The sequence below is a fragment of the Ananas comosus genome, linkage group 20 (genome assembly GCF_001540865.1).
Source record: "Ananas comosus cultivar F153 linkage group 20, ASM154086v1, whole genome shotgun sequence".
In the NCBI taxonomy this organism is placed as follows: domain Eukaryota; kingdom Viridiplantae; phylum Streptophyta; class Magnoliopsida; order Poales; family Bromeliaceae; genus Ananas; species Ananas comosus.
Genome location: NC_033640.1, coordinates 1435290 through 1456874, shown reverse-complemented (window position 1 = coordinate 1456874; position 21585 = coordinate 1435290). Strand labels below are relative to the sequence as shown.

At 36.5% G+C, this 21585-nt stretch overlaps 2 protein-coding genes across 3 annotated transcripts; both read left to right on the top strand.

Annotated features, from left to right (window-relative positions):
• LOC109725679 (protein phosphatase methylesterase 1) lies at positions 6341-16752 on the top strand. Of its 2 annotated transcripts, none has more exons than XM_020254962.1 (13): positions 6341-6597; positions 7283-7364; positions 7717-7787; positions 8653-8767; positions 10388-10467; positions 11451-11535; positions 11676-11756; positions 12338-12432; positions 12528-12578; positions 13274-13354; positions 14531-14603; positions 15306-15383; positions 15678-16752. In XM_020254962.1, the coding sequence occupies exons 1-13, from the start codon at positions 6443-6445 to the stop codon at positions 15708-15710; spliced, it is 1080 nt and encodes a 359-aa protein (XP_020110551.1). In that variant the 5' UTR covers positions 6341-6442; the 3' UTR covers positions 15711-16752. The 2 variants fall into 2 exon arrangements, with proteins under 2 accessions (XP_020110551.1, XP_020110550.1); XM_020254961.1 differs by having other exon boundaries at positions 7280-7364.
• On the top strand, positions 18301-20926 carry LOC109725678 (GDSL esterase/lipase At1g33811-like). Its single transcript, XM_020254960.1, has 5 exons — positions 18301-18648; positions 18775-18899; positions 19369-19617; positions 19967-20237; positions 20320-20926. Exons 1-5 carry the CDS (start codon positions 18378-18380, stop codon positions 20541-20543), a joined length of 1140 nt encoding a protein of 379 aa, XP_020110549.1. The 5' UTR covers positions 18301-18377; the 3' UTR covers positions 20544-20926.

Genomic DNA, 21585 nt, shown 5'->3' with positions numbered 1-21585 from the left:
CTGTTATGTTTTTGTATTGATTTTTGTTAATGGCTTTGGCAAAAATAGTTTTCATGGATTGTAAAACATTTTGTTCAAAAATGAGGAGAAAAATATACATTGCATCTTTGTAGAAGAGGTTTTTGCTCTTTATGTTGTTGGATATTTTATTTCATCTGTCCTAAAAGCTTGAACTAACAATAACTGCAACTTTTACTGTCAGTTATTTTGAACTTTGTGCCTGTTTGGTTTGGCTTCAGAATAGTTTCTCTAACCTGAGAAGCAATATCCAAGAAATTTTTCTAAAGCTTTACTGTGTTTAAAAGCTAAAACAAGTTTCTAGGCTTTAAAAGTGGGCACTTCAATTTGAAGCTTTTGCAGGAAGCTGTTGCGGTGAGTTGATGCAAAAAAAGGATGTTAGTTTTATCTTGAACAGCTCTATCTTAGAAAGCACTTCTACAGAAGTTTTGAGCCTATCAATATAGGCCTTCTGTATGTAGTTTGATTATAAATTGTTCCTAAAATGGTGAAATTACAGAAAACCCTCCTGTAATTATCCTTCTTTTACTTTCCCTCCCTAACTTCTCAAAACTCACAAACATAACCTTAGAGAGAATTGGGCAAGATTAGTTGATTGTATGATCTTTCAATTTCACAATTTTACTCAAACAATCTCCCACTAGATTGTACGATCCATATACATGCTTGCAAGATATATCTTTTCAATTTACACCTTCAATTAGTGTGAGTATCTTCGAAATTGTATCTTCAACATTGTAGTGAAGGTGTTCGCAGATTCAATCAAAGCGCTTAATATTAGAATTGACAGCACCCTACCTATGATATTATCCAGATATCTAAAGAGGTTTATAACTGTTGAGCATTATTATGACCATGTGCTTATCTTGAGCTCATGAATATTTACCAGAGTAAACTCCAAACTCTTGTTAGAAACAGGACTATGAGTAACCAACTGAAATAACGGTAATGGCGCCAGGTGATGTTTCAGTACCACTAGTTGAACTCTCTAACCGAAATAATGGTAATGCTGCCTCGGTTTGTATCATGATCATGGTCATGAACATGATTGTCGTCGCCGTCCTGAGCTCCGATACTCTCGTCTTTATCCTCCAACTCCGCCGACTTCTCCAACTCTGCCAACTCCGCATCGAAGACTGCTGTGGATTGCTCGAGCTCGTCGGCCTTTTGCAAGCACTCTTTAGCAACCGCACACGGTTGATCCATTAGGTGCGAGAATTTAAGATCGCTCATCTCCGCTTTGATCGGTCGATTCGCCTCGTTGACGGCGTTGAGATAAATCTTGTTCAGACAATAAAGGACCTCCATCTCGAGAGGACTAAAGAACTTCGGAACATTACCATCATCCACCTTCTCTTCATCATCATCATCATCATCATCCTCCCCTTTATCATCGTCATCAATGCCCTATTCCTCATCATCTCCCTCCTCATTCCCCGCACCATCACCATCGTCCTCCCCCTCCTCATCTCCTTCATCATCGACCTCATCTCCCTCAATCCCATTCGCCGCCGCCGCACCATTGATCGGTGGGTAACGATCGGCGTTAGGAATGGGACTGGGGCTTGGAGGAGGGTTAAGGTTAGGGCTAGGGTTAGGGTTCGATGGGAATGGGGGAGAGGGACCTCGCTCTCCCTGGTCGCTCATCGTGGCGAGCGCAGGAGAGAGAGAGAGAGAGAGAGAGAGAGAGAGAGAGAGAGAGAAAGAGAGAGAGAGAGGAACAGAGAGAGTGAAGAGCGCGAACGCAGCTCCAACTTTCTTATTTATAGCCCTTTGAATTCATTATAGGCTAAATTACAGAAAACCCCCCTATAATAACCCACTTTTTCACTTTTCCCCCATGACATTTAAAAACCTATACTTTGCTCCCTTATAAAATGAAAAATATGCACTTCACCCCCTACCGTTAGGGTTCCATTATAAAATATTTTTTTATGCCGAAAATACCCCTCCGCCCGCTTCCTTGTTGCTTCACCTCCCTCCGGCTCGCCGCCTCGCCGCCTTGCCGTCCTCCACATCCCCTTCGCCCTCCTCCGTCGCCTCGCCCTCGCCTACATCCCTTTCGCCCTCCTCCGCCACCTCGCCTTCGCCCTCGTTGCCCTTGCCTACCTCTCCATCAACACCCACCTCGATTTCATCCCTATTATCGTCGAAATCGAGGGGCGGGGAGGGTGCAGGAGGAGAAGGGGAGCAGGTGGAGAAGGAAATGGAGAGAAATCGCGGCCGATTGAGGTTGGAATCGCGGCCGATCGAAGGGGCGGCTGAGGAAGATGAGGAAGAAGACGAAAATGGCGAGGGACAAAATGGTCATTTTACACACCGTAACCCCCCCTGTGGACATTTTTCATTTTACAAGGGGGTAAAGTGTAGGTTTTTAAATGTCAGGGAGGAAAGTGAAAAAGCAGGTAATTACAGGGAGTTTTCTGTAATTTAGCCTTCATTATAATAATAATTATAATAATAGGGTTAATTGCATACAAGTCCCTGTACATGTAGTGAATTCTAAATATATCCATATAAAATTCAACTTTCCTATGCTGTCTCCGTAAAAGACTTAATATTTTTAAATATATCCCTACTATTAGAATCTGTTAGAAAATTTTAATTAATCATATATTCGAAGCTCTTTCTCGGCCGTTCGATGGGAACAAAACAAACGGCTGATGATTGCGGCCCACAACAACCTTTATCGGAAAGCGTTCCCTACTACAGCTTCCGTTATTCCGTACGAACACGAGCTAGCTCACGAACAACAAGCTGGATAACCACCCGTAGTCTACGATACTTTGACTTCGAAATTTAAACGAAACGTCTATCTTTATAAATTTACGTAGTATATTTGATATAATTTGATAGCTCTAAATTTACTACTTAAAGGAAGCAGTTACTTTTAAGTCATAATTTTGTTGACTGATTTAAATTAAATAAATTAAAATATTGGTTACCAAAAAATTTTGAAAAAGTTAAATAGCCACATTAAAATGGTCCATATTGTAGTTTAAGCAAGTTCTAAAAGTTTTTACCTATTTTATTTTATTTTATTTCCCCTTGATCTATTACTATTGCAAGTGCATTTGATCAGCAGAAGTGTTTGCTATTGCCAAATGCAGGATGATTGCATTTTATGGATGCAACATTGTTGTTTGTTCTGACTAGGAATGCAAACAGATCCAAGTTGGTGGAGCTCCCTCTCCGATCCGCCCCCAATGGGTCATTAAATGGAATAAATAAATGAATTTGGGGCATAAAACGGTAATTTTTATGATTCGAGACCGTGGACCCCGTCCTCCTCGCCTCCAATCCTGCCGAGGTCATGCCGCGACCCTCTTTTTTTTTCTTTTTTTTTTTGTTTTTCTCTTCGACCTTTGTCCACTGCCGGAAAGGGAAAAAAGAAAAGGTCGGAGAGAGCTGGGCGGAGGATCTACCGACGGAGGTGGAGGGTGCAGAAGAGAAGGGCGCAGAAGAAATTTATGAAAACAAAGATGAAGGAAAAGAAATAGGAGAAAGGGAAGAAACCGTGTATTTTTTGTTCAAAAAGTACAACTTTCATTCAAATAGTGTAGCTTCGTTCAAAAAAAGAGGTCGGAGAGAGCTGGGCGGAGGATCTACCGACAGAGATGGAGGGTGCAGAAGAGATGGGCGCAGAAGAAATACATGAAAACAAAGAGGAATGAGAAGAAATAGGAAGAGGGGGAGAAACCGTGTAATTTTTGTCCAAAAAGTACAACTTTCGTTTAAATAGTGTAGCTTTCGTTCAACCAACTTTCATACAAAAAAATATAATTTTTATCTCAAAGACTATTAAGTTTTCATGTATACAGTGCAATATTTTTTTTGAAATAGTGCAACATTTTTTTGAAACAGAAGAAATACATGAAAACAAAGAGGAATGAGAAGAAATAGGAAGAGGGGGAGAAACCGTGTAATTTTTGTCCAAAAAGTACAACTTTCGTTTAAATAGTGTAGCTTTCGTTCAACCAACTTTCATACAAAAAAATATAATTTTTATCTCAAAGACTATTAAGTTTTCTCTAAAACAGTGCAATATTTTTTTTGAAATAGTGCAACATTTTTTTGAAACAGTACAACTTCATCATATTTTTCTTTTCTCTCTGGTTCTTCAATTTTCTTATAGAAAAAAATATTTTTTTTATATTTATTTATTTATTTATTTATTTTCTATATTTTTTTTCTCGGCCCCCCTCCCACCTGCACTTGCTTCAAGTCTTTCTTTTCCGGTGCCGGCGTCGATGCCTACACTAGCGAAGGCGGAGGAATAGAATGCGACGTTGTCCTCGTTACCGTCACAGAGGGTCGTAAAAGCGGTGAAGGGGCGTCGAAGAGATAAAAAATAAAGAACGAGAAAATAAAAGGAGAGGAAGAGAACGTGACGCTACGCTCTTTACTGTTGTAAAGAGTTTGGAAGTGATTGAGGAGCGTCGTAGGCACGGTCTCAACGGGATCAGAGGCGAGGAAGGCAGAGGAAGGGTGGGCAGGTGAGAGAGAGGGCAAAGGGGCGTGGAAAAGTGAGGCAAGCTGCCTTCGCCTCCGCCGACCTTTTTCGAGAGAAAGAAAAAAAGAACGAGAGAGAAAAAAGGTGAGGGAAAAGAGAATAAAGATATTTTGGTTAATTTTTTAAAATTTAGATCGAATCTGCAAAATCTAAAAAGACAGTTTACTTTTGCAAAAGCTCAAAACTAATAAATTTTTTATGCAAATTGGCATTTGAAAATTAAGACGTCTCGATAAAAAAAAAAAATAAAAAATAAAATAAAAGATGGGGGGACCTCGCTTAGAAAGGGCCGATAGTTGAGAGCGCCACTATGCATGTTTGCTTGAGTGGGCGCTTCGTTTGGCATAAAACAAATCAAAAATTATTTTCAGTATGATTTTTTTTTGATTTGACGTAAAAATAATTTATGAAAAAATATTTTTCTGGATTTGAAAAAAATAAATTTTTTATTTTTTATTATTTTTCGTCAAAAAATAATAATTCAAGTTGTGTAAAACTTATCTTATTCATTTTTTTCGATCGAACTAAATAAATATCAATTTTTTTCATCCAAACAAACAAATATTGATGAGAATTTATTTTTTTTACAAATCAAATATTATAATTTTTTTTGATTGAAAATACTTTTCACGAAAAATTATTTTTTATAATTTTACGTTGAATGAAAGAACCCTAAGTGGGACAAAAATTTTATAAGTATCATCCCCAAACTAATTAGTTACGACGTGAATGGGCGACGATATGCATTTGACTTATGAAAAGAAAAAAGTGCCCGGTGTTTTTAGAGAGAGAAAGAGAGAGCAACAGAGAGGACGTCGCCCATTAGATCGACCATGTGCATCCATCAACATCGTCTCCAAACTAATTCATAAAATTTTAGATTAATTATATATAGGTCATTGCAAATATAGTAAATTATAAATATATTTCTATAAAGTTTAAATTTTATATGTTGTCCCTATAAAAATTCTAATATATTTAAATATATCTCTATCGTTAGAATATGTTAGAAAATTTTAATTAACTATAGATTAAATATTTAACCTTGATTAGTTTATGAGATAACTTAATATTTTTACACATCTTATATTATACTATTGTGACTTCTCGAGGGTCATTTTGTGATGGCAAAATTAACATTTCACTTATTGCTGTTAAAATATAAACTGTTCTCTAATCATAACAAATCAGAAAGTCATATTTGAAAATATTAGAACTTTTGAAAGAACAATGTATGAAAAGTTGAATTTTATAATGATTAATTTATAATTTACTATATTTGTAGAAACTTGTATGCATTTAATCCTAAATTTTGGAAAAACTTGAAATACCCCCTGGTGGTTTCACTTTTTCTCACTTTAGTACCCTGTGATTTAAAGTATATCAAGTTAGTACCCGTGGTTTTGCACTTTTTCACTTTAGTACCCTATGTTTTAAGTTGTATCAAGTTAGTACCCTGTGGTTTCGCACTTTCTCACGTCAATGCCCTGTGGATTAAAAACCACATAAAACCACATAGTACTAACTTGATACAAAAATAAAATCACAGAGCACTAACTTCATACACTTTAAACCACAGAGTACTAAAGTGAGAAAGTGAGAAACACAGGTACCAACTTGATACACTTTAAATCACTGGGTACTAAAATGAAAACGTATGAAACCACAAGGGATATTTTGAAGTTTTCCCTAAAATGTTTGTCCCCCCGAGTGGGCCCTCTCATGACGCGTGCGCTTTCGTACGGAAGGGCGAGCTACCGCACGTGCCACACGACACCTCCTTCGATCGCCCTTCTTCTTCTTCTCTCTCGCCCCCGATCGTCTTCTCCATTCGCTCCACATCAATTTGCCCTAGGAGAGAGAGAGAGAGAGAGAGAGAGAGAGAGAGAGAGAGAGAGAGAGAGCTCGCCCATGGAGTCCTCGAACCTCTCCACCCTCCGAGAAGAAGCCGCCGCCGCCGAAGACGAAGAGCTCTCCCCTCTTCCTCCTCCCCCTCCTCCCCCTTCCGACTCCGCCTCCGCCTCCGCATTCTCACCCGATTCGATCCCTCCGCGCCCTGCGTCTCGGTAAGATCTCATCAAAACGCCGCTAAGAATGGAAAAACAACGAAAAATATGCCGTAAAATGGTGGATGCAGGAATCGAACTTAGAATCTCTCGCAATGGAGGTTGTTGAGGACATGGTTCTGCTGCCATGTTACCCCAAAAGATTGATCGGAGAGAAAACACCCACCCTCGTATAGTCTCAGCATGCTCAAGTTTGAGACTAGTTTTGTGGGGTTCTTGCTATGATCTCTGTTTTAGTAAGATTGCGTATTCGGGAAGGGTTTTGATCTACATTTTTAAATGTATTTAAGGATATTTGGATGACATTGCCTTATGCTGCGCCACTGATGGACATTTTAATGGGACGATATGTTTAGAACCTTGATTGGCAATGTTTAGAGTGATTCCGATCTATTGTGCCTACTAATATTAGAAACTCGTTGTTGAAATCATGATGTTTGAAATATCTAAGTCGGGATGGAGGTTTATAGCCCACCGTATATTGAAATTACACATGTTTCTAGGAGTGGAAAGGTTGGTATGCCCTAGTCGGCAAATCTCGAGTTCATAGAAGCTAAAAAGTGTAATGACTAATGAAATGATGCTAATTGGTTGTGACCTTATGGTTTAGAGTATTTATTTGAATTATACTGCAGCTATTTTGTTGTGTAATAGTTACCTGTTTTGCTAACCATTCTCACAGCAGTTTGCTCCAAAAGTATGCACCACTAGACTGGTCAAGGTTTTTCGACAAGGAAGAAGATATTACAATTCCAGGTTCAAATGATGTAAGCATTATCAGCACGGTGTTGATGTTCTTTAACATTAGCTTCTATTTTTTCTACTATAAATGAATGAAGGTTTGTCTAGAGCTTCTGTGAAAGTGCTGTTTCGTGAGAGTTTTTATTTTGCATTTAAATCCTTGTATCTGCTTCATTTTGAAGCCAGAAATAGAAGCTTTGAATCGCAGCTTATGACAGTCAGGAAGCCTATTTTGGCTTATGGTTCTAACCAACTGCTCTACCCTTTTCAATTGTTAAACGCTCGTCTTCTGCTTCTGGAGTAGAGAAGTTTGTTCCAGACCTGCACCAAAGAGGGATTGAACATAGTATCTTACTTCATTTCATTTTTATTGTCTAGGTATTTCATGTTTATATGGCTGGATCAGATGGACCAGTTGTTTTTTGCCTCCATGGAGGTGGCTATTCTGGGTATGCACGAACCTATAACACTAGATTATGCCATTACTGGTGCAACTACGGCTGATTAACGAAAGTAACTGTATTATTGCCATACACAAGATTATTTCATTTATCAAATTGATGTTGCTGTTTCCTCTGACTGTGAATATCGTTGAAGGATGATAATTCAAACCTGAGATCTAGCAATTGAGTTGTTCTACTTTACTTAGAAATGTGATTGTTATTTAGCTTCCACTTATCCATGGAAATGTTACCATTATTATGTTTTGTGTCTATCAGGTGCATTTTTACTGTCTTATGTCCAGTAAGTTATCTGGCAGTGTGTGTCTACTGTATATAGATTAAAAAAGGATTAATGCCTTACTACCCATTACGCCAATCTGCTGAAATTATCTTATTGTTGATAAGCATGAAATGTCTGTTCATGTTCACTTCCTTTGTCAGAAAAACTCTCGATTGTTGTTTAATGAGAGCTGGAATTTGAGAAAGCTGATTTCTAGCTAATATTATTTTTGTAAGGGTTAACTTGATTGAGATGTTACTGGAATGATTAATGAACTACACTTTCAGCATATCATCTAATTGGTACACATACTTAAAGGCAGTTATGTAGAAATTTTTCGTCTTTTCGTGGATACTCCGAATATCTTCCTGGAAGTGAAATATCATCCAGGATACTTAGGATCAAGCACTCTTATTATCATCTTCTTTGCAGCTGACAAAACTTTGTTGGTTCAAATTTATTCCGAACTTCCGAAGGAATATAAGTTTGCTGCTGTGCTTTACATTTCCCACGAGGGCTATTTAGAATAATCCTACCAAGTTTTATAAATTCTATTTCCAACATGGTGTATTTGCATTCATCTTGTACCAGCCTTTCTTTTGCATTATCAGCAAGTAAAATCAAGGAAAAGGCTCGTGTGGTAGCAATGGACTTGAGGGGGCATGGAAAATCCTCCACCGAGAATGACTCTGATTTATCCATTGAAGTATGTTCCTTATAACTTTGATAATGTTTTCAAAGAAAATGCATATATCTAATTGCATTTTTGGATAAGATTTTTCTTATGTTGTTGTTCTGAAGACTTAGGTTCTCTGGCATTTTGAAAGTTCTTTTATATTAGAGATATTTACATATATACCCTGCAAAATTATCTGTTGCATATATAATATCTGAATATTTCATGTATGCCCTTCAAAAATTTGATTTCTTGTTTATGTACCCTTGTACTTAAGCCTCTTTTCAAAACTATTTTCTAGTATAAGTCAATTTTCTGGCTATGACTCATAATTCCTTAAGATGAGGGCGTTTTTACAAGAAATTGCACTTTCCAATGGCATATATGAAAATTCATATGTAACCTGGTACATGTGTAAAATAGATGATTTGCGTGTGTGTGTGTGTGTGTGTATGACATATATAGTAGAGCTACTATACTGTCCAAAAGTATAAGGAAGTTGGTGCTTCCAACTTTTTGGCCCTTAGATCAAACCCTTTGATCATTTCTGACCTTTGGATTGTTATTATCCTAGGGGACCACTTAACCCCAGGGGAACCACTCAGCCCTAAGGGGGACCACTATCATCCCGACCCTACATTCCTTGATCCAAGGGTCAAAAAGTCGGAAGCACCAACTCCTTTATGTTTCCAAAAGCATAGTAGGTCTACACTGCATATATATATATAAAGAGCTAGGCTGGTATACTATCGGTAGCACAGAGGGCTCCGTGATACCAAGTTGTTTTCAATGATGCGGTTTCCAAATCGACGATCGGCTCCATTAGACTTGATCTACACTATTAAAAGTATTTGGAAACTAAATTTTATAATTTTTTGACATCATTTGGCTAGTGATCAAAAGGTTTCAAAATTGACAATTTTAATGGTAGATGTGATGTGTTTGTAAATTTAACGGTGTAAAACAATCCAAATATGATGAAATTTTTATAGAAAATTATTTTCACTATTTAGAGTAAGATCAGTACCTCTGATCTTAAATTTAAGTCTTTTATCATCATTTTTTATGAGATTTTTATTTTCAGCCGTTAATTTTTAGACTACTCGTTTGATAGGTAAATGATACCGAAAAATTATAAAATTTAGTTTGCAAATACTTTCAATAGTGTAGATCAAGTCTAGCGGAGCCGATCGTCGATTTGGAAGCCACATCATTGAAAATAACTTGGTAGCACGGAGACCTCCGTGCTACCGATAGTATATCAGCCTAGCTCTATAGATATATATAGAGAGAGTAGGGCTACTATGCTATTAGAAGCATAATAGCCCTTGTGCTTCTAAGTTTCTAACCATCCATCAATTTTGATGGGTGGTTAGGGTGAGAGAGAGAAGAGAAATTGGGGAGATATTCAAAGAGAAGAGAAATTGAGAAACCTAATTTCTCTCCAATTTCTCTTCTTTCTCTCACCCTAACCATCCATCAAAATTGATGGATGATTAGAAACTTAGAAGCACAAGGGCTGCTGTGCTCTTAATAGCACAGTAGCCCTACTATATATATATATATATATACACACACACATATATATACATATATATAATAACCATCGACTTTCTAAACTTTGTTAATTAATTGACTTTTTAATAACAGACCTTATGCAATGATGTATTGGCTGTTTTGAAGACAATGTATGGAGATTCCCCACCAGCTATTATACTTGTCGGCCACAGGTTCTCTTCTTTGCATGTTAGTAGTTTTGATATATTGAACTTCATTTCACTAAGCTGTACTTGGATTCTCCACGACTTTCTATTAATTAAATTTATCAATTTCTTGTATAGTAGAATCTGTAAATTTTTCTGTAGGCTGAACTTAATGGAGACAATGATGTTAAGTCGCATAGTGAGTCTCCAAAGTTAAAGAAGAAAATGAATAAAACAGGAAAAAAGGCCCAATAAAACATTCTTATCCTATAACCCATGTGTAATAATTTCATATTCTTGCACTCTCCCAAACTAATTCTCCCATCTGGTTCGTTCAGAACCAGTGGCCTTCATTTTTTTTTTTTCTTAATTTTGTCATTTGCACATTAATCTTTGTTGAGAACTAAAACCAAGTTCAACTAGATTTTATTCTAATTATTTTATTGGAGATAGAACTTTCCATTTTAGTTTAATCAGTTTTCTCAGTTGCTCAGCACCCATATTTTTCCAACATATTGGAAAATTTATTTTTGCATTTCCATGTGAGCACGGCATATTATGTTCATTTACTTCCTTTATCCAACTAGTTGATAGATTCGCAGCATGACTAACAACCGACATAACTAGCTGTTACTTTAGATTATGCAGCAATTATCTGAGCCTCTCTCTTTTTTTTTCATGATGAAAATTTCTACTTTAGGCTTTGTTTGAACTTGATGAGATTTATTAACTTATAGCTGCATTTCTTTTGCAAAAAGACAATGATACTTTCTTTACTTGTTTGAGCATTTCCTACTTAACAAAATATATTTTTTTAAAAGAATAGAACAGAATGTTTCCTTTTTCTTCTCTTCCTTCCCTTTTGATAGTTCATTATTTATCTTACTGGTAGTAGCATATCTTGTAAATTTTGCCTAGGTATTCATTTTTGTGTTTAATAATCTGTAATTATGTTTAAAGATGTTATCTTCATTGGATGAACTTTATTCCTACTTCCCGCCATTTTGCAGCATGGGAGGTTCTGTGGCTGTGCATGTGGCTGCAAGAAAAGTGATGCCTAATATAACAGGCCTTGTTGTTGTCGATGTAGTTGAGGTTTGTTTCACGTTAGTCATTTGGAATACTAAATTTACTATCCCAATGTTGTGACTTGGATCAAAAACTTTTCACTTAGACAACTTGTTGTATATATTGCAATTCCATCCCTGACTATTATTCATCTACTTCCAAAATAGGGGACGGCCATGGCGTCATTGATTCATATGCAAAAAATTCTATCAAGTCGAATGCAACATTTCCCCTCCATCGAGAAGGCAGTACGTATACTATCTAATCTGCTCTATCAAATTCAATTGTGTAATGTACCTTCTTTTTTTTGGGGAATAATTATAGAGATAAAAATAATACAAAATTGTGCTTAGTGATTTTTTAGTTTACTTTTTTTCGAAAGGAGTAATATCTGAGTAAAATTCCACTTTTCTTTGGAGGAATTATTGTTGAAGGATTTGGTAGCACTTCAATATTATTGACCAAGTACTTGATATTATCAACAGAGACTTCTTTTGACTATCATATATTCATATTCTGAAGTGTTCATTTTGAATTTATATCACCAAGGGAAATATTATCATTATATAATCAGAAGGAACTTAGGTGAAAAAAAAAAAAATCAAGAATAGATAATTATATGAAGAGGTTATTAATCTATAGAAGTTAGAAATGATGATTTCAGTGGACCTCGGAATTTTTATGTTGAGAGGTACTAAAGAGACTTCTGTATAGTATTAGTTATTACACGATAATACTACTTTTCCTTGAAATGGAAATAACAGTCTGTTGACTTAAGTTGTATTGATTAACCACTTTCTAGCCATTTTTTGTGTTCAAATCTTTGTAGGTTGAGTGGAGTGTCAAAGGCGGCCCATTAAGAAATGTTGAATCTGCTCGTCTATCTGTTCCATCAACACTTAAGTATGATGAATCGAAGAAATGGTAAGCAATGCTTTAGAAACACTGCTTTAGGGAATCCTTTGCTATTCATGCAATCTGCTTTTGGCATATAAAATGACTTTCTTTTATTTGTGCAGCTATACATACCGTACTCCTCTTGAAGAATCAGAGCGATACTGGAAAGGCTGGTCAGTCATATTTTTTTTTACTTCCAGGAAAAATTGATAATTTCTGGATAGGCAAAAAGTGTGGACAAACTAACCCCTATTATAGGTCTTTCGAAACAGTTCTCTGAATTTCAGCCTTTTGGATTTGAACTCCCCTTAATGTGTTTTGATTTCAGAAAAAACCGGCAGACGTTAACAGTGTAAGTTTTTAATGGAACACTATATAGTTTGCACTGTGTTTTGTTAACAGAATGTTTTGCAATATTCTGTATCTATTTTGACAGAAACCATTAATGTCTGATATATCCTGAAAGAAATCAAATAGTACATTAGTTTTGGGTTCAAATAAGAGACTATAAAATCGAAGTTCAGCGACTTGTTTCAATCTGACCTATCGTTGGGGGTTTTCGTAAATTTTTGCCCATTATAAAACCTCCCATGGTGCTTTCCTGGTGGATTGGAGTTGCAACTGTAAAGCTTAACCATGTGCACTGCAAATCGCATCTAAAGTTTTACATGAGTTTTGGCGATAGAGAAAAGAAAATAATGTTGACAACTTGATTTATTACCAGTAACAGTAATGTAGTTAAACCAAACCGCACAGGGAAAGATTACTTATCTTGCTGGTCTTGGTCGATGTTTCAGTTACTATTAGCAGTATTAGAGAAGTTGTATCTTAATGATTACTTTGAATTTTATATTTATGTGCTTTCCAGGTACGAAGGCCTCTCAGATAAGTTCTTGTCATGCCCAGTGCCAAAGCTTTTGTTGTTAGCTGGGACAGATAGATTAGACAGGTTTGTTTTAAATACAATAGAAAAAAGAAAACCAAGAAATTATTCCTTCTATGTTCTGTGAATTTGACTGCTATCATATAAGTTCTCTTTCCTTGTATCCTTTTCGCTTATCAATATTGCCATCATTTCTATCATATTATTCTTTTAGTATATATTATTTTTAACTAATAAATGGACTGGTAGGTTCTTCAAGAAACTTGACATATCAAGGGTATAATATCTGAACGGCAAGCATGCATTTGTTTCACTGCATTATTATTTCCTAGAAATAGTGAGAAAAAGGTTTTCCAATCATCTAAAGATGAGATTTGTAGTTTTTGATTAATAAAAATTGTTTACTAAGAACTTAATAGGAATGGAGAGGTTTCCTATACTGATCCCACTTGGGAGCTTGACACAATCTAAGACAAATGTTAGGAGCAGGAAATCTTAAAGTTATACATCTTCAAACTCTTATTCCCCGGGTCTTCTCATTTTATAGTGAGGTTCATATATAGTAACATATAAATGTAAGATGATTTCTCTTTTTTTAGATATGTTTTACAGATTCTTTTTCTGTAATCATAATATCAACAATGTTTGTATATTCTTATTGAAGAATGAAAACTCAAATCTGTATCTCCATATTGCTATTTCTCCAAAATCATTGGAAATTCACAGTATTGCCAGTTAACACCCATGTTTTTTAGCCTTTGTTAAGTTTGCGAGACCTCCCTTGGTTTTTAATCAATGCATATGCTTGTGACTTTCAAACCTTCTCACAACCTGCTGGGCATATTAACCTTTTGAGGTCTTAAAACCTTATTTACTGATTATTCTTTTTTAAGAATATCTATGGTATCTTAGAATACTTATATATGCTGTAGAGCTTAAAGATGAAAAGAAGTAATGAATCTGAATAAATGCGTGTTCGCAATGATGCTACATTTTGTAGTCAATTGTCTCACTACTCAAAACCATACAGTCAGTAAATAAGTTGTTGAAGCTTTTACATATTATGAGACTTACCAGCACCGGCTGATGAAAATTGAGATATCAGAGTGGCTTCAGGTGAAAGCACTTTTAACTTTTTGAGTCAAGTAACTAATCATATTGAACTGGAGGTTGTTTCTCACATGGTTGCTTTGAGAAAGCTCTGCAGTCATTTGATATAAGTTGTTTTTTGTGCTGCAACAGAGCTCTAACAATTGGACAAATGCAAGGCAAATTTCAAATGGTGGTTGTTCGCCATACTGGACATGCTATTCAGGTTGTTACTTTTTCTACTCTTCGTCTTTTAGGAAGAGGTGACTGCAATTTTAGTTGGATTGCTGCAGTCTGTGAGAAAAACTAATTTATTTCTGATGGATTATGATTATTAATAATGGGCAAGCCTTATTTGACAACTAAGGTTTTAAGTGGTATTTACTTATCCCTTTCATTTCATTGTTCAGTTGCTATTGTGTCACTATTATTTAGTACTTTTTGCTGGTAGCAAACATTGTTGGGTGAGGAAGATCTTAATAGCATAACAGGGTCAGCAACCATTTAGGATGAATTAATATTTCCATTAATACTGTTTATAAATAATGAATTTTGCTATATATATGAAGGCGATTATCATGCATAGAAATAATAAACTAAGTGTGGCCCACATATATTAACTATTGTAGGGGGGACCGAATGCTTATCAGACTTATATTTTATTTTTTAAAACTAGGCTGGATGTTCAAGTGGGGATAGTGATGAGCATCATTCTAAGAATACGCTTACATGGACCTTGTCTGTTATATTGAATCCATTTATATTTGTGAAATAACGTGTTAATACATCAAAGTACTGGAGACTGTTAATACATCAAAGTACTGGAGACTGTTAATACATCAAAGTACTGGAGACTGTTAATACATCAAAGTACTGGAGACTGTTAAAGTTTATTGTACTTCACAAAATTTCTTAATATCTATTTCAGGAAGATGCGCCTGAGGAATTCGCATCATATATACTGAATTTTATAGGTCGCAACAGGATAGGCCCTCATGGTGTTGAGGTACGTAGTTTACCTTTTCTGAAGATTTTAATCTTTATGCATGGCTTTGCTTCATGATTAATTTCTAGTCTATGTGGAAAATAGATTATCATTTTATTCAAATCCTTTACTTTTTAATGCTTGCACTAGCTGGGTGGTTTTATTCTTTTGGTTTATTTACTACATTATTTTTTACTGCATCAGTCTGCTCCAAGCATGACCTCCACCTTAGTTTAGAAAACACAGAAGAATACTACTTTCTGATTGCCTTTTCTGTGATTAAAATGAAAAAGCTTTTTTATGCTTTTCCAACAGATACCGGGTCTCCTTCGACGGTCGCAGCAATAGAACGATACTTCACTGTCTCAAACTAGTAGAGCTCCTCCCATCGACTACTTCTCCTACATGCTTCTTGACCGTGTCGTCCTTAGCAAATAATCTGCTCCATCCTGATAAGCAACTGACATAGAAAGGAGTGCAGCGGTGCTCTACCTTTCTGGGCTGCACTCCTTTCTGCCACCCCCTACTACTGCCTTCTTCACTTCCAGCAGGCCCACCAGTTTCTCAAGTCCCCCCATAAGTTCCGTTGCAGTACTTCATCATGTGTTTCATATTGCAGACCCGACCTCTAAAGTTGGGAAGTCCTTCAGTAACTCGGTAACTTTCATCCAACGAGATATTTGATTAGGTAGCGGTTGTCGCGGTAGACTGATATAAAAGATGACTCATCTCACGGCGGAGTAGCGGAGAAGGCCCGATGGCACAAAAACCATGCACAAGCGGGGCGAGTTATAGTTAAAATAAAGTTCAAACCCCTTTCACGGCATGGAACTCCCGAAATGGATTTTTCATAGAGCTGCTCATGGTGTTGAATGGCTTTGAGCTCATCTGATTTATTCGCTCCAATTGGTACACATCATGGTTTCCTCTGTTAGTTAGGTGATCTTTCGTAGCGCGTATCACTTTAGCTGATCAAATAGTTGATCAGTTGTGAGAGAAATTCTACTCTAGAGGTTGTGTCTATGATATGAAGCATACAGTGAAATACTGCAATGGGATCTATACAAGATTTGAGAAGCTAACGCACCCTGCTGGAGGCGAAGTAGGTGGCGAGGAGAGCAGCAACAGCTGGCGGGGATCCGACGCAATCCTCATTCATGAGCATGTTGTCGTCTAGAAGCACGAAAGTGTAGAGGTCTACTAGTTTGATGCAAACCAACTCTTGCAAAGCTTGTGCATGAGGTGGAAAAAAGCCCTGTATTGAGAGATTTGAGTGTTGATTTGTTTCAACACATGTATCTACAGTGTCTTTTGAAGAGGATGTTTAATGTCTTTTAGACTGTTCTGTGAGCATATCAAATGAAATGGTCTCTTGCACCCTTTTTTTTTTCTGACCAAAAAGGAAAGAGGCCTGCTAAAATTCAGCAACATTAACAAAGCTCATAGTGTGGTGGAATAATCAGAGAAATGTGAAAAAAGAAAAAAAAAATGGCAGTGGTTAGGTTAAAAAAAATAGCACTAAAAATTTGGTGACTACAAAAGTTTTAAGTACGATTTCGAATGGCGGGGAGAATGCGTTTCGTCCGGTGAGAAAATTTTATAGAAAAATACTCAAATTTGTTCTGCAAGTGACAGTTCATTGTGCAGATTGTATAGATTCAGTTAGAATATCAAATATGTGATCCTATCAGAAATTAGAGAAATATATTTTTATATGTTTTTATTTTAATTTTGTTTTTGTCTAGCAACGTCTTCTTAAGTAGAGAAGTTGTTTCAAAAGCCAGTCGAGTATGGTGCTGATTCCGAGGTGATACCATGTGCATGTAGTTAAGATCAAACCTTTGTTTTTGGTGAGAAAACTTAGTAGAGATTAATTCATAAATCATTGAGCTGGTGCAGTTGTGCATTAACTTGGATAATCTTAATTAGAGGGAAACAAGTGGAACCCCTTCCACCATTGTTAGTGAGCTACTTTTTTTAGTGCATTCAAAGTCTAGGAAGAGGTTGGGAATTTATGTCATAACACCAGAGGGCAAAAACAGAAGCCCAATAAATTTGACAGCTTAATTAATCCAGCATCAAAAGTAGTTTAAGTTTTGTGATTCTGCAAAGCACTCTGATCAGATTCTCTAGCTTCTTCAGAGAAACATAAATCATGCGTTCACCAACCAAAAACATTGGGATCTTCTTTTTTGAAAGGAGGAACTAAAATTTGATACTTTTATCAATCTTCTTGCTGCTATGGAAGCTGATGTGAGATTTTATGTAGTGAAACAAAAGGCAAAGCCGCAAAGGCTTCTCAGATAGTGTTTCTTCAGTAGCTAGATCTTCTGTAGAAGCTCCAACCAAGTTAAATGGTTTTGTATTACAATATAAAATATGAACCAACTCAATTTTTCATATTAGTTATTTGGGTATCAAAAAGTTTGTGACTCCTTTAAAGGGCAGAGAGTCAAAATCAGCAATGTAGATCTGAAAACTTAAATTCTAATGTACAAAACTTTTATTTTTTTATCTTTATATTGAAAACTGTAGGATGAGTATAATAAACAAGCTATTACATTTTACACAATAGCTTTACTTAAACGACACTTCTGTAGAAGCTTCAGAGTCAGCTCTAGTAAATCTCTTGTTGAAATGTTATACTAAAACAGTATTGATACTGGACAGTAGCCCGAGAGTATGAGGTTCTTAGCATTTTTTTTTTAATCCCTATTTCTACATATAAGATGCAAAATCTCTTTTTTCCTCAAATTCACTCAAAAACACAAACAAAAAGGCCTTTGAGAGTTGAGACTACCCCACCATCATCCACCTTTTTCATCTTCACCACCACCATTAATTGCAATCTTATTGAGCTGCATGAGCCACCTCTCTCACTTGAAACACCCCCCCTCCCACCTTTTTGTTTTCCTTTTTGGCATTTATATACTCTTCACTTATTTCTCTTTCATGCCCACAAACTCTTTACTATCACAACAAGCTCTCATTTTTTGAAGAAGCACTTTTGGTGAGATGGAGGGAACTTCTCTCTCTAACACTAGGGTGCTGCTTCTTGTCCTAGCCATGCTAACCATGTTAAGTACTGTGGCAATGGCTAGGTCCAAAAAAACACACACCCAACAAGTCCCTTGCTTCTTCATTTTTGGTGATTCTTTGGTGGATAATGGGAACAACAATCACATCCTAACCCTTGCTAGGGCCAATTACTTGCCCTATGGGATTGATTTCCCTCTGGGTGTGTCAGGAAGGTTCACCAATGGCCGGACGGTCGTCGATATCATAGGTTTTGAGCGCATTTTTCTATACTTTTAACTTTTTCTCTGAGCTTCTGTTTCCGCGCGAAAATAATGTAGTGGTAATAAGTTGTAACTTAGGTTGCTTTGCGCGTGTTTGTGTTGGTGATACATAGCACAACTACTAGGGTTTCGAGAGTTCATTCCGCCATACGCGATGGCGCGAAGAAAACAAGTAGTTCGAGGCTTGAATTTCGCGTCGGGGGCGTCGGGAATCAGAGGAGAAACTGGGTCCAACTTGGTATATAATCAACTTGAGATGAATCACTTTTTTGTTTTCTTTTTTTTATCAATTACATACAACTTGATTGATTTTCTCCATGCCATATATAGTTTATTGATTGACTAAGAAATTTAGATCACATTTACATAATGTTTATTGTTAACATTCAAACTTTATTTCACAAGAAATTCTCAATCATATTGTTCGAATCCTATCATTCGGGTTTATAGTAGCAAACTTCAATTCACCTCCATGTTATTTACCTCATTTTCACTTTGTCACCATACAGTTCAAAAAGTTGCACTAAACTATCTTATGTTTTTATCGAAAGAATCTATTCTCAGCCACAAGGTGACAAAGTGAAAAATATGCTCTAAACCGAATGGTAGTTAAGTGCAATTTTTTGAGCCACAGTACAACGAAGTAAAAAATGAGAAGTTCACCGTAAAGTTATTAATTTCCATGGTTTTTTTTTTTTCGTTGATAGGGACTACACTACCCTCTGTATAAACAAGTAGAACATTTTCGCGGCGCGGTGGAGATAATGAAGAGCATATTCAAGGGGAACACTACTAAGCTTGCCACTCATCTAAGCAAATGCATCTACTATTCAGGGATGGGGAGTAATGACTACTTGAACAACTATTTCATGCCATTCTTTTACCCAACCAGCTATTTTTACAACCCTGAAGTTTTCGCGGAGCTTCTCCTTCAAGACTACTCGCAACAACTTAGAGTAAGCATCGGATATATATCCTCGAAAAGTCGAAAGTCGGGGACCGTTAGACCTTTGACGTTCTCGTTAGGTCCAAACCCGATCACATACATATAAATCAGAACTATTAGACTTGCAATGTGAGATAACCTGATCACAGACAAATAGAACATAGTATATGATGTAGCATTTTGCCCTATATAGCACTTAGCTGTCACACTTTCAGTTCATATTTAGCTCTGTTACCAACTGCAACAGTTGTTATTATTATTAGGAGCCATGACCTCTTATATTCTCAATTGGAACTTCATTTCCATACGATGTGGGACTATTGAAGCATTATAACTTATAAAAAAGGTTCTTACTTCAGGAGTTGTACGATTTGGGTGCTCGTAAAGTGGCGGTCTTCAGCGTCGGACGAATCGGCTGCATACCTTACGAGCTAGCTCGATACAACAACCGAAACTACGACGGCAACGGAGATCGTTGCAACGAGGAGATCAACGAGGCCATCAGCATTTTCAACGCGGGCCTCGTTCGTATGGTTACTGAATTCAACGCCGCACTCCACGGCGCTAAGTTCGTCTATGTCAATACCTACGATAGTTTGAAGGATCTTACGACGAACGCAGTCTCTTACGGTAACTTCTTACCTCATACTCTTTTTCTTTCTTTCTTTCTCGTTTCGAAGAATCCTTTCGAACTTAGATATGAATCGAACAGGGTTCAGCGTGATCAACCGAGGGTGTTGCGGCGTTGGGCGGAACAACGGGCAAATAACGTGCCTGCCGCTTCAAAATCCGTGCGGCGATCGATCGAAGTACTTGTTTTGGGATGCATTCCACCCCACAGAAGCTGGAAATCTTATCTATGCCATGAAAGCATACAATTCGACTTCGACCGCCGACGTGTATCCGATGAACCTACGACAACTCGCAGCAGCGTGAGGAATCGACGTCAAAACTACACTCGAGTTTCACGAGCTCGATTTTAAATTTGTCCGCCAAATTTTGATTCATACTCAATAGTTATCATCATAAGTTTACATGAAGCTTTTAGTTGTGCTTTATAGTTCAAAAGTACTTGTAGAGTCCGAAAACGAAATACTTGTTTCGAGTGTTTGGTAATTTTTACAGAATAGATTTTGGCTTAGTTTGGTTAACGCTATTAGATATAATAGAGTTGGGGTAAAAGTATGTAGGGAAACGCTTCTGCATTTTTCTTTGACACCAGTTTTTAATCCAGCACTCGCTTTAGTCTCTGTTGTGGTAACGAAAGTGATTTTCGGAGAGTCAGACTAGTGGTGGAACTGCAGAAAATATATTGTAAATCGACTCATCGCGATATGCAGAACGTAATATTATGTACGAAAACAAACAGAGTATTTTCTTCATCGTACTTTTGCACTGCACGTAACGTAATCTCTTTGCAATCCCAAACGAAGCGTTTGTAGTGTGTTTACAGTGGACATAAAACGGAGTTCCCTAAAAGCTACCCCTACTATATGTTACTGTGTTTGTGGAAATCATATAAAATTTTTGTTTTGTAGCAATACTAATTAAAATTTTTCCTTATAAAAGTTACAACCCTATTAATGATAAAAATGTTTAAAGATCCCTTCAACTATAGATCTTTCCGAAATAGCCCCCCAACATTATATGTTTTTATTAAAATCTTTTCAACTTTTAATTAATTAAAATTTCTCAAGTTTTGTCAATAAAAATTTAAATTTTTTTATCAAATTTATGATTCTGTTAAATTTGAATGTTTTAATCACCTTTTAAAAGATAAAATCCAAGCAATTAAAGGTCAATGGTTAACAGAATTATTAAAATCAGTCGAAACTCACAACAATACATTACATTGTAAAATAGAGCAATTAAGTTGTTTTCTTCGTACATCTAATGATATAAAAAGAAGGGTTAATTTCATATAGGTCCCTACAAACATAGTGAATTATAAATATATCCCTATAAAATTCAACTTTCA